At 43.5% G+C, this 12,556-nt stretch overlaps 2 protein-coding genes across 11 annotated transcripts in view; both read right to left on the bottom strand.

Annotated features, from left to right (window-relative positions):
* The window catches only part of BRIP1 (BRCA1 interacting DNA helicase 1), a 230,185-nt gene extending 223,140 nt beyond the window's left edge, over positions 1-7,045 (bottom strand). For both annotated transcript variants that reach the window (XM_084823016.1, XM_084823017.1), the window contains exons 1-3: positions 6,967-7,045; positions 3,266-3,386; positions 1,851-1,962 (exon numbers count right to left, since the gene is read on the bottom strand). In XM_084823016.1, coding sequence (XP_084679142.1) covers positions 1,851-1,962; positions 3,266-3,358 — 205 coding nt within the window. In that variant the 5' untranslated portion in view covers positions 3,359-3,386; positions 6,967-7,045. The remainder of the gene's footprint in view (positions 1-1,850; positions 1,963-3,265; positions 3,387-6,966) is intronic.
* A 2,939-nt stretch (positions 7,046-9,984) lies between these two features.
* Positions 9,985-12,556, bottom strand: part of INTS2 (integrator complex subunit 2) — a 39,026-nt gene continuing 36,454 nt past the window's right edge. For all 9 annotated transcript variants that reach the window (XM_084823331.1, XM_084823327.1, XM_084823330.1 and 6 more), the window contains one exon: positions 9,985-12,306. In XM_084823331.1, the coding sequence (XP_084679457.1) occupies positions 12,137-12,306 (170 nt within the window). In that variant the 3' untranslated portion in view covers positions 9,985-12,136. The remainder of the gene's footprint in view (positions 12,307-12,556) is intronic.

The raw sequence follows: 12,556 nt of genomic DNA, 5'->3' as shown, positions 1-12,556 counted from the left end.
TCATCCTCAACAAAGAGTTCGCTATCATTTGGTCACAATTCCTTTGTGCCCAGGGCCCCATTATCCTTCTGAAATTGTAAGCTAAGCACCACAGCACAACTCAATAATGAATAAATGACAGTCAACAACTATGTGAATAATTTAGAGACCGAGAAAAACAGATATTTTCTGGTTGACTTGACCACATAATTTCAGGCTGCCAATGACATTTCTCCAAACAGGGTGACCAGAGGCAAAAGGAATAGTGGAGGCTGCTTTACTATCAAGTCAGACAAGCCATCTGTCTGCCTCAGTGTTATCTACACTGACTGGCAGCAAGCCTCCATCTACCTGGACATGCTGGGAATTGAAGCTGAGACCTTCTGCTTGTACTCTGCCACTGAGCTATGGCCTTTCCCCTCTAAAGGAGGGTTCCTGTACTTTTAATAGTTGTGTTAAAGAGGAAATTTCAGCATACACAGCTTATCATGCAGGGATAACAAAAACTGCCCCCATCTGAAATTAGCTCTTCTGCTCAACTATTAAATGCTACAGCAGCCCCATTCTCCTTTGCATCTTCCTTTCAAATACTCCTCTGATCAGATGCTGCCACCATCATAAAACGGTCACAGCCTTGCAGGCAAGGTGCAATGATTCACACTGTCTTATTGATCATTCCTTGTTTTGATAATTTATACTCTGCACTTTCCATCTCTGAAGGGACACTCAAGATGGCTTATGTCCTTCAGCAAAACAGTTAACCAGGTAGAAAATAATCTCAAATGATAAAACCCTTAAAATAGCGTTAAAATGGGAAAGAGAGACAGCAGATAGACAGACAGGTAGACAGACAGATAGCTATCCTATATATACCCACTTGACCCTTTAGATCCGAGGAGACCTTACTTGTTGTTACAGGACCAGTGGACTATCGCCAGGTAATGACACAAAAACGGTGGCACCTTTCTTCTCAGTCGTGGCACCTGCCCTTTGAAACACTCTCCCATGTGTTGTCCAAGAGGCAAAAAACAGTGGCAAGTTTTAAACACCACTTGAAGACCTATTTGTTCACACAGGCTTTCCCTAACCTACAAAGGATTATGTTACTGCCCTGTTTTATTGCAGGATTTTTGTAATTTCTTTTTTTTTTAAGGCATTGTCAGGATTCCTTTTGCCCCCACTGAACTTCAAACACCGAATCAAACACAGACAAGAGGCTTCAATCTACAGCTTTTAATCCATTACCACAAAGGGTCATACAGATGCAAATTCTCAGTGACTCTCAAGTCTACGAAGGAATGCCTTCAGGAGGTTCCAGAGGTAGCTACGAAAGTTGCCCACCACCGTTTGAAAGGCGGTCTCACTAGCCTAAGTTAAGGGGTGGGGGGAGGTCTCTCTCTCTCTCTCATTCTCTCTCTCTCTCGTGAGGCTTCTAAGCGCCACTGTTCATGCAGGGGCAATCGGGTAGACTGTCTAAGTTCCGCCCCAGCCTTCTCCCCCTTGGCTCTGCGTCTGGCATCTATTAATTCAGACTTACCAAACCCACCTCCCCCTGTTTGCTGTCTCTAACAGGGGGCGGGGGGTGAAGAGGGACCCTCCTCCTCCAGCTGGACCATTGAAACCTGAGGAGCTTGCCTAGCCATGTCTGGACTAGCCTGGGAACATACCTCCACCGTGTCTGGCAGTTCTTCTTCAGAACTACTCTCCCACTCCCTGCACTCAGAAACACTCCTGACAGGCATAACCACAGGAAGTCTACAGTAGCTTGCTTAGCTGACTCCCAGCCTCAGAACCCTAGGTCCCTCAGGTGCTTCAAGCCCGTTTCTGAGAAGATTCAGTTACAAGAAATGGAATGCTACAAAATGGCCCACCGTAGAGCGCCTGCTGCCACGACAACGCCGAACAGAGCAATGCTAAGCTTTTCCCACTTCCAGTAGGACTCTCCAACAGGCAGTGTTGCTTGGAGTTCAGCCCCCTCACAATCTGTGAATTAACAAACAAATCTAATAAATGAACAAATGAATCTAAAAAATTAACAAACAAATAAATATAAGCACAGGGGTATGTAAACCATACTGAGTGCCTGGCTTTCCGCTATAACAGGGTGGGAGAGAGCCTTTTTTCAGCCTGAAGGTCAAATTGGCAACAGAAAAGAATGCCAGCAGTGGATGGGGTCACAGCTCAAAGTAGGTGGCGGGCATAGGTGGCATCCACCCTACCTGACACACACACACTAAGCCAGCTTCACTCGCCGCTCACCTTCCCATCGGGAAAGGACAGGAGCAAGCAAAGCCCTAGGGAACTACTGTCTGAAGGAGCCCCCAGTGCCATGAAGGAGCAGCTCCCCAGTAAGCCAGGAAGGGAGGGGATTCAAGGTGGAATCTGCAGGCCAGATGGGGAAGCATGGCAGGCCAAATTTTGCCCATGGACTGAAGATTCCCCATCCCTGTGGTGATTTATGTTGGTTAATAGGAACAACTCTGCATACCTCCAGACACTAGGGGGCAATAAAGAATGTCCTGTACCGTGATCAGTTCCCATTTCCTGCTCCCTCCCCTTCCTCTTCTTCTCCTCTTGCTTCTGCAACAAGCGACGTGCAATTCTCTCCAGAGAGGAAACAAAGAACCATATCTCATGCCTTTGCTTACTTACACTCACGCACCCAGCTTTAGGCGGTGCTTGTAGTTAAACAGTGTTAGATAGCCCTCTCTGACAATGCATATAAAAGCAGTAATAAAGTTGATTTGAAATTCTTCTAAACAGAGTCTAGCCTGTGTTTATTGGCTCCAATACTAAATGCTGTGTTGCCACATTTGTTCTCTGTAAGGGAGCTCCATTGTAAGGCACACCAGACTTTTCAACAATTTAGAATTGCAGTTCTCAGTTCTGACATAATGTCAAAACTACAGTTAGTTTAAACCAGGGAGCAAATGCTTCCAATCTTCTCCTTGCAGCTGCACCAAAGGAGGAGAGTGCTCAAGCCCCAGACTCAAGCAGACTCATTCCCATAGTGCTAAACAATGGTTTAGTATGTCCAAAACAGGCTAATGCTTGTAACAGAGATAAGAAATTACTGTAAATTCCATTCTGTTATTTAACTAATTGTTTTGCTTTTATATTTGAAAAACAACAATCAAAAACACAAACCCCCACAAAACAAAAGGAAAAGAAAACTAGTAGGAAAGATGGAGGAATCAGTTTTGTTTGGCCTTAACTTCAGAAGCTCACTGTATCAGTACTGTGAATGAACACTGTTAAATCAATCTGGTTTCTAGGCACAACTTACGGCATTCATCATAGCAAGCTGCGAAGGGTAGGCCTTGCAAGGGAAGATAATTTTCACACCCCCAATGGTGTATTCTGATGCTGCTGAAGCCATAACCGCATTTACTTTTCAAGTTTTACACCTGCGAGGGTAGGGGAAGGGAAGGAAAGCCATTTTAAACCATGCATGATACAGTACAACTACTACAGGAACATGACAAAGAGCACTCAGAATGAGAGAAAACAAGAGAAGAGCTGAAGGGCAGCACATTCTGGCCTCATCCATCAGCCAAGGGCTGCTGGAAGGCTGCCTCCCCTGCCTCCTAGGAAGAACATCATGGCAAGGAGATAAACCTTTACCCCATCCATCAGCCAGAGAAAAGGTAGCTGCAGAGAAAAGGTACCAGAAAGAGCACCTGGTAGAACTGAGACCAACTTGGCCCATCCATTGGCCAGGGAAGGTGCTACCGTTCTAGTGCATGCTTTCCTCTTCCCTCCCAGCACCTTTTTCCTTTTGTATGAAGTCTATTAAATTGTAAGCCTGCATACAGGGACGTTCTTATCTTTCAGTAATGCCTATACTACACCAGCTGTGCTGGTTACCAGCGTGTTTGCAAACGTAATTTAAAATGCTGGTTTTAACCTTTAAAACCTTAAATGGTTTGGGACCGAGTTACTTGAAGGACCGCCTTCACCCATTTCAGCCTGCCCGAACTTTAAGGTCAGAAAAAGAGGCCTTTCTCATTTGCCCACCCATGGGAGGAGTTAGGTGGGTGACCACACGTGAGCAGGCCTTGTCTGCAGTGGCCCCACACCTTTGGAACAAGTTGCCATTGGAGGTCTGCCATGCTCCACCATTGCAGACTTTTAAGAAGACTTGGAAAACATATTATTTTGCCGTGGCCTTCTCTTGATATGACTGTTGTTTCTGTTATTGCTGTTGTTATTGTTGTTGGTTTTATTGTCGGCTTTTATTGTTGCTTTTATTGCTCTTTTATCGCATTTATGTTCTTATCGCTTTTAATGTTTTAACTGTTTTTATGTATTTTATTGCTGTGAGCCGCCTTGGGAGGGCTTCTGCCCTGAAAGGTGGCCAAGATTTTTTAAAAATAAATAAAAATGTGTGTATAGCACCTTGCTGCTCCATGACTGTAATAAAATTGTTTGTGTACAGCACTTAGAAATGTTTAGGTGCCTCACAAAAATGAATGAGTGCCTCCATCACCCTCCTTAAATTAAACGTGTTTTAGTATTCAGGTTTTCACCATTGTTTAAGAGATATGTGAAGAACTATAAGTAGCAAACTTGATTTAAATCAGGGTTTTCTCTAGGTGATTTAAATCAATCCAACCTACAGGCCACCATCCACAACAGCAAATCATTAAAGCTGCAGTTCTACTCTCAAGCAAGTGCTGACAGGATTGCGGCCTACGAGGTGCAAAGTAGCAACGATGAGTACGAACTGTTAAGTTTCTGGTAGAAATCTGACATGAACGGCAAACCTACCATTCACTCAACCTTGCCATCTGCAATATGGCGCTAATAATATTGGTCTGCCTTACAGGGCTGCTGTAAGTATCACAGTTTAGTTTATTTCTTATTTCAGCCCCCTTTTTCTAGGCAAAGCACCCAAAGCTGCTTAGAGAGAAATGGACTATACAAAGCGCTTATAAACTTGCTCTGTTTTTACCTGACGTCCCTGGTGTGTCCTATTGCACTGTTCCATTCCTGCTGTGAGTTTCTCACTGCTGTTTTTAGAATTTGGAGTTCAGCTTGTTTGTGTTAGTGTTGTTAATTATTGTTATTGTTGTTGTTAGGTAAGCCATTCTGAATATGCATTTAGCATAGAAGGGCGGAATATAAATTCCAAAAAATAAACAAACACATACATACACACGCTTATTATAGAACTGGGAAAGACTGAAGGCAAAAGGAGAAGGGGACGGCAGAGGATGAGATGGCTGGATAGCATCACCGATGCAATGAATATGGACTTGAGCACGCTCCGGGAGAGAGCGCAGGACAGGAAGGCCTGGCGTGCTATGGTCCATGGGGTCACGAAGAGTCGGACACGACTGAACGACTGAACAACAACAACAACACAGCTCTCTTGCAGAACTCATAGCAGAAAATACTTTGACCTATGCAAAATGTAGGTTCTTTGAAAGCATTCCAAAGCTCTCGTTATCAGTGACTTTAACCCTTCCTAAGAGCGCAGGACAGGAAGGCCTGGCGTGCCGTGGTCCATGGGGTCATGAAGAGTCGGACGCGACTGAACAGCAACAACAACAGCACATTCACAACATACACAATTTTAATGCCACATATAGGCTGTTGTAGTCGTTCAGATATTTAAACAGATTAGTATCTTTCGTGGGCTGTAACCCACGAAAACCCAAGCTAATTTATCAAAATATCTGAACAACTAAAACAGCCTGTATGCGTACTACGCTTAGCCCTTGAATTTGTAAACAGCAGGCTTTTTATTATGTGCGCGTGTAAGTAAATAAACAATGGGGAAGTTTCACCCATCGCAAACAAATGAATATTCCAGAAGACCTCAACATAATGTTGCCCAGGTGTGACTTTTGAATGGCACATCGTGAGACGTTCACTACCGTTCTCTCCCAACCCACCACCTCAAAGAAATAAAAATGAAACCTTTTGGGAAAGCGAGACCTACTGAGGGAAGTCTCGCTGGTCACCCTCATCCCAAAACTCAGACTTCTTAACATGTTTATACCACCCAACAGCCGAAGCTCTGAGACAGTCTGTGTACGGAGAAAAGGCAGGCCTGTTTTATATTATGTATTAATAATATTAATAAACAATGGGGAAGTTTCACCCATCGCAAACAAATGAATATTCCAGAAGACCTCAACATAATGTTGCCCAGGTGTGACTTTTGAATGGCACATCGTGAGACGTTCACTACCGTTCTCTCCCAACCCACCACCTCAAAGAAATAAAAATGAAACCTTTTGGGAAAGCGAGGCCTACTGAGGGAAGTCTCGCTCGTCACCCTCATCCCAAAGCTCAGACTTCTTAACATGTTTATACCACCCAACAGCCGAAGCTCTGAGGCAGCCTGCGTACGGAGAAAAGGCAGGCCTGTTTTATATTATGTATTAATAATATTAATAAATGCGACACTGCAAAACCTCCCAGTAAAATCAAGGCGAGGTTTATGCGACTTTTCTCTGCTACTCCTCTCAGAAGTGCAGGAATTAATTTCATATCGGGAGTCAAACACACGCTCTTCTTTAAAACACGGGGCTGTGGAATATGAAGCCGATATATTTTAAATACTACTTATTTTACATGCGGTTTGCGGAAAGGAAGAGGCACGCGAGGAGGAAATTTAAGTATGGATGTTGTCCAGGGCAACTTTTCTGTGGAGTTTTGATATTCGCCGCAAAACTGATTTTATTTTTTTATTTTTAAGAAATGGGGCGGGGGAGAAGTCATGGCCGGGCAGGAGCGGCATATTAAATATATATATATATATATATATATATATAACATGAGATGGACAGAGAGATCAGCAAGTTTGTTCCCTCACTATTCAAAAAAATAACGGGCAAAAAGGGAATGTTTTTACTCCCCCCACGCGAAGAGAAATGGGAGCGCTGAAAGCTCCCCCCCCCCCAGAATTGTGAATTGGACTCGTCTACCGCGCGCGAGTCAAGACGCCCGACGGCCCCCCCCCCCCCCGAGAATTACCTCAAGACTCACAGCGCTCGCTCTGTTCAGCTTCGATCCTTTTTTTTTTCCCGCCTGTTTCTCCCCGCCGGTCTCCATCCGGAGGCTCAGCCAATGAGTAGCGAAACGGAAGCTCCTGGTGGCCAATCAGGAGCCACGAGCGACTCAACCCTCCCCCCTCCGGGTTTCTCGTCCAACTCCCGTTTAGCGTTGTTTCCGGGTTCTTGTAGTTGCCTAGGAAACCGGTCACTGAGTGCGGCCTACCTAATTTTTTTGGCGCCTCTGCCTCCTCCTCTTCTCTCCCCCCTCCCCCACGCTCAACTTCCTAAGGCGGCCTTCCCCTAACCTGGCGCCCTCCAGATGTGTTAGACTACAGCTCCCAGCATCCCAGGGATGCTAGGAGTTGTACTCCAACACATCTGGAGGGCGCCAGGTTGGGGAAGGCTGTACTAAGGTGAAGATGTCCTAGACATCTGGCTCGCCTCACTTTAAATGGATGACAAAGCGAAAGCGGGAGATTTCCCCAGTTTTCAATGAAAAGAGAAAGCGGAATATTTCCCCACTTTTCCATGGCTCCCATTAAATTAAATAAGAAATATTTTTTCCCAGCTATCCCACAACAGGTGTTAAACGTCCTAGCATTGATAAGTTGTGTTATGATCAGTTACAGCAACTGAGAATGGGCATATTTGCAATGAATGGAAGCTTAGCTTGCATCTAGTTAAGCTTTAACATAATTAACACAGCATCTGATGAAATGGACTCTAGTACACAAAAGCTTATGCCAGAATAAATTTGATTTTGTTTGAGGCACAAGACTCTTTGATGTTCTTCCTGCAAAAACGTAACACGGCTACCTCTCTGGAAACTGTTTCCTTACCATCAGACCCCAGTATATATTCTCTCTCTCTCTCAAAAGAAATCAGATTAGGTTATTTCCACACTGATAAGTGGAGGCATAGGGCCCTGTTACAGAATGTGTGATGTGGTCATAATTTGAGAGTGGATGGTTAACGTAATTCCCTTAATTTCAATTTCCCTTGAAATTTATGGGGGAAAGTAGCAGCCACTAAAGTTCCAATGAAATGAAAGAACTTGCATGCAGGAAACTTTAGCTGGCTCAGGGCTGTGATGAGAAAAGCACCACTGTACTTACTAAAAAAAAAATTATTACCTGGAAGGTGTCTCTGCTGATGAAATGAAACACAGTTAAGTCTGGCTTAACTGTTCATTTATTCAGTTAAGTCTGTCACTAAAGAGAGAAGCAATGCTTATTTGCATTCTTGAAAGAGCAAACCTGCAGACTTAAAATTGTCATTTTCAGGCATATTGAAATGCAAGAACGGTCTATCCACTTCTGTCTAGGAGTGGACGGCTGACGCGTGGGTGTGTTTATTTCTGGAATCCAGGTCACAACACCTGTTAGTTTAGAGTGGCATCTTGTGGTGGTTATAGGCTTTTGCTTCCTAAACCACTGTGTAGCTTCAGTGATTTATATTTTATTATTCTAATACAGCTGTGTTCTATCGAAATTTATCTTGTTCTGATCAGTTTCGTGTCCACTGCTACAACAGGTTTTGTTTCGGAGTTTAGTACTAAGTTTTAAAATAAATCATTGCTTGCTTACTTTGACAAATAGCACCAGAACTGGGCTGATCTGGTCTTCTACTTGAAAACTAATGGCAGAAATCACTTAACGATAGGGGATTCAGGACAGCTGAAAGGAAATATTTCTCCATACAGGACATAATTAAACTATGGATTTTGTTACCACAAGATGTAGTGATTCCAACCAATTTGGATGGCTTTAAAAGATTAAACAAATTCACACAGGAGAAGGCTACCAATGGCTACTAGTCCTGATGGCTAGGTGCTGCCTCCAGTATCAGAGGCAAGTAAGCCTATGTACACCAGTTGCTGGGGAACATAGGCAGGAGGGTTATGTTGGCACTCATGTCCTGCTTGTGGGTTTCCCGAGGGCAGCAGGTTGGCCACTGTGTGGACAGAATGCTGGACTAGATGGACTGCGGTCTGATCCAGCACAGCTCTTACGTTCTTAAAACACGCAGGAGTTAGGAACACAAGAAGCTCCAGCATTGGAGAGATGCTGCAAGAGAGTAGGCAGAGTCTCAGGCATAGAAAGGTCATTCCTAGGCTCTTATCAGATAACCACAACTGTAGGAGATTGAATCTGGGAGCTTCTGCATGGAAAGACTACTCTACCCACTGAACTACAGTCCCTTCCTTTGTACAACTTACCTCAGGGGATACCGTTCTTGAGAAAGGCCACAGTTTGTATTTGTAGCTGGCTGTAATGTTCTGGAGTTTTATTACACAACCATTCAAGATCATACAGCTGAGCACACCTGTGGTCTTCTGTTGCAGGCTAGAAGGAAACATTATTTTCTTCCTGTGTTTACATCTAGGAAATGCACAGAACATGATTTTGAATCAATATGTGAAGTTCTGCCACATATTCAGCTGAATCCCTTCTCTGCACACAACTCTATGTGAGGTTTCCCTCCTCCTAAGTCAACATCCACTCTCAAACTATGACTGGCCCTTCTCTTTCAGAAGTCAGGATATTCATGACCATTCCATGACATCACACAGCAGATACTATAGAATTTTGTTGTCATCTGGTATGCATACACAAAATTATCAGAGAAATCAAATGGGACATGCAGTGAAATGTTGTAGTGTGGAGTGCTCCTGTCCAAGGTTCCAGCCAGCTGGCCCTGCCCTCTTTCAGGATATTCCATTCCGGTTTCCTCCCACCCCAGTTTCCTATTTCTTCTTCCCAACAGTCAGTTGACATTCTGTGTGCACTGAGTACTCAAGTCCTCATTGATCGGGGGGGTGGGGGTGTCAGAGAGGGGGGTGTTTCCTAGAGATCTTTGCACTTCTGCAAACCTTGGGGTTCCCCAAAGCCTGCTGATGCCTCCAGCTTGTATGGTGATGGTGCCATTTTGGCTACATACAGATTCACGCTTGGATAATGAGTTCACTATTAGTATGTACAATACAAAAAGAAGAGAATTGTTGAAATGGTACAAATGTTTATAAGAAACACATTACTTCCACTGGGTCTCATTGAAATAAAATGCTACAAATGGTATATAAAATTACAGCCTAAGAAAACCAGAAGACATGCAAACATATATACACATTTTATATCAGGATCTGTAAGAAACCAACCCACTACAGTCTGCTAAAATATAAAAACACATTATATAGTAGGTTTTGACAGTACATATGGTAAGAAGGTAATGCTGGCATGTACCACTGTATTGGCAATCTCAGGGCAGAATATGCTAAAACATCTGAAGGCCAAAACAATATGTTTGAAAAATATTATCAGTGGAGGTTTGAGTGTAGAATTAAAATAACAGCTATAAAGAGCCTGAAAAACAACACTATGAAATCTAAACCCTTTAATATTAATGTAGTGGGGAGGCTCTGCTGAAGGAATGCTTAAGTGCAATTCTGCAATCATTAAAACATGCACATATCAATTTTGAAAATCTGCAGACGTGTTTGAAGACTGTGCTTTGAGCAACAGAAGAAAAAAAAGAGTGCTTGTAAATGGTCGGGGAGATGCATTCTCCTGCAAAAATTGTAACTACTAAGCCAGAAATAATAATCCATATATATATGAAGGACTTCATAACCGGACCATGAAGCAGCCAACTGGGGTGTAACTCCTTCCCCTAAATCACATACTATGACTAAAAATCTTATATGTGAGTGTGGGGGGGGGAGGAGGGGGAAGGGGTGGTGCTTATGAAATGATTGGCTTTCAGTCAATGTGACTTGATAAACATTATTTTTAATCCTTAGCTGGAAACAAAAAACCCACAGTGATAGTTTGTTTTGGTACTTCAGGTCTAGTATACGTGTTATATTTTATCTGGCAGGAGTATTAGCTTCCAACATACATGTCAGAACAAAAATCAGACATCCTCACATAAATGCCCAAGTTACTTTTTATGCATCTCTCCTGAGTAACCTGTGCTAGGTGGAGTGGGGGTGTTAAAAACTAACCTGTGAATGTAGCTCTCCATTAGTTGTTGTCAGTCCTACTTTTAAAAAATGATTTTGGGACACAACAGCATTACAGTTATAAAAATGGTGTTTGATAGGAAACTGTGCTTTGGAACTGGACACCCACCCACCCACCCACCCCGGCATCTAACATCTTAAACAATCATTCTTCCCAAACTTACCAGGCGATTTAAAGAAATCTAAGCAACTTTCCAGAAAAAAATAAGTTCTCCACTTACCAAGTTTGGTACTCAAACTGCAGCAAAAATTTGACAGGAAAAAGTTAGTCGCATAGGAGGAGCAGGCAGCTAGAGAGGCCTGTATGCTGAATACAGGCTATGGAAAGTAACCTGTTGGCCAACTTACTTACCTATGCCCCTTCTAATGGCAAAAAGGAACTGCTCAGCTCCAGCCAACCACCTCAGAGCCAGTTTCAGGCGAGGCAAAAAGCCACAAATATGCCACTTGCATTGACCTCAATTTTCCTACAGCAACTTCCCCTGTGGTGCTTTCCAACATCACCTGGCTACAAGCAAGCAAAATGGGAGGAAATACGAAAGCAATTTCCCTCAAATTGGCCCAGTGGGGCCTGCCACAATGTACAGGTTTTTAGCTCAGACAATCAAAACTATCATGTCGTTTGTTTGGGGTTTTGCCAGCCTCTTCCCAAATTCTTCTTGAAGGACTGAATTTGTTTCTTGGGCCAGCGGCCATTTCCAGAGCATTCCATTTGAATTAAAGTTTTCACATACATTTCAGTCTGTGGTTCATCGTTTCAGCTTTGACCCAAGACGCAGCAGGGGTGGGAAAGTATCCAATACACTTTTAAGAAAAAATTACCAAGCCAACAGCCAACATACTGTTTGCAAGTTACTCGCTTCAAAAACCAACCAAATATGGGTTCCTCCAGGAAGGAGCTACGCCAGGGGTGGGTGAAGTGGGCAACAAACGGCCTTGGCAACCCCCTGCAAGAACTTTAGATGCTTTCACTGAAAGCAGTTGTCGCTAATGAAAAATATACTGTTTGTTCCAAGCCAATTAATTCTTCACTTAACTACGGCCAAGCAAATCTTCCCTTTGGCATTTGTCAATCAGAAGTCAGCAAACATCAAAGTACTTGGCAATGGCTCTTCCATTTCTGGCATTCTTAAACTCCACCCACACTCATGTTAATTATTTCGATGAATGTATTTTCAATACAGTGGCAAAGCTGGACATTGGGGTCCATGCTACTAGCATCTCCTGCAACAGTTTTATACGCCGGTTTTTTAGGAAGTCTTGTTCGCTCATACGGCTTCTCCTTCAGCTGCTGGAGACCTAGGCAAAAATGATGGAAGCAACAGTAAAGGGGAAAAATGGAAACTAGGAATGCTTTTGTGCTTTGGAGCAAGGACAGGCAAAAGGTAGATCCCCAGATGCTTTGGACATCAACTCCCAGCATTCCTGACCATCGGTCATGCCGGCTGGGGCTTCTGGGAGTTGAAGTTCAAAACATCTGGAGATCTGCCTTCTGCCTATCCTTGCTGTAGGCAATACTGCGCTTAATGAAGGAATCATCCGACTTGGT

Source organism: Heloderma suspectum, chromosome 16 (assembly GCF_057233095.1).
Source record: "Heloderma suspectum isolate Gila_16-S chromosome 16, 16-S_ref, whole genome shotgun sequence".
In the NCBI taxonomy this organism is placed as follows: domain Eukaryota; kingdom Metazoa; phylum Chordata; class Lepidosauria; order Squamata; family Helodermatidae; genus Heloderma; species Heloderma suspectum.
Note: the sequence above shows the minus strand (reverse complement) of the source record. Positions and strands in the feature narration are given on the sequence as shown.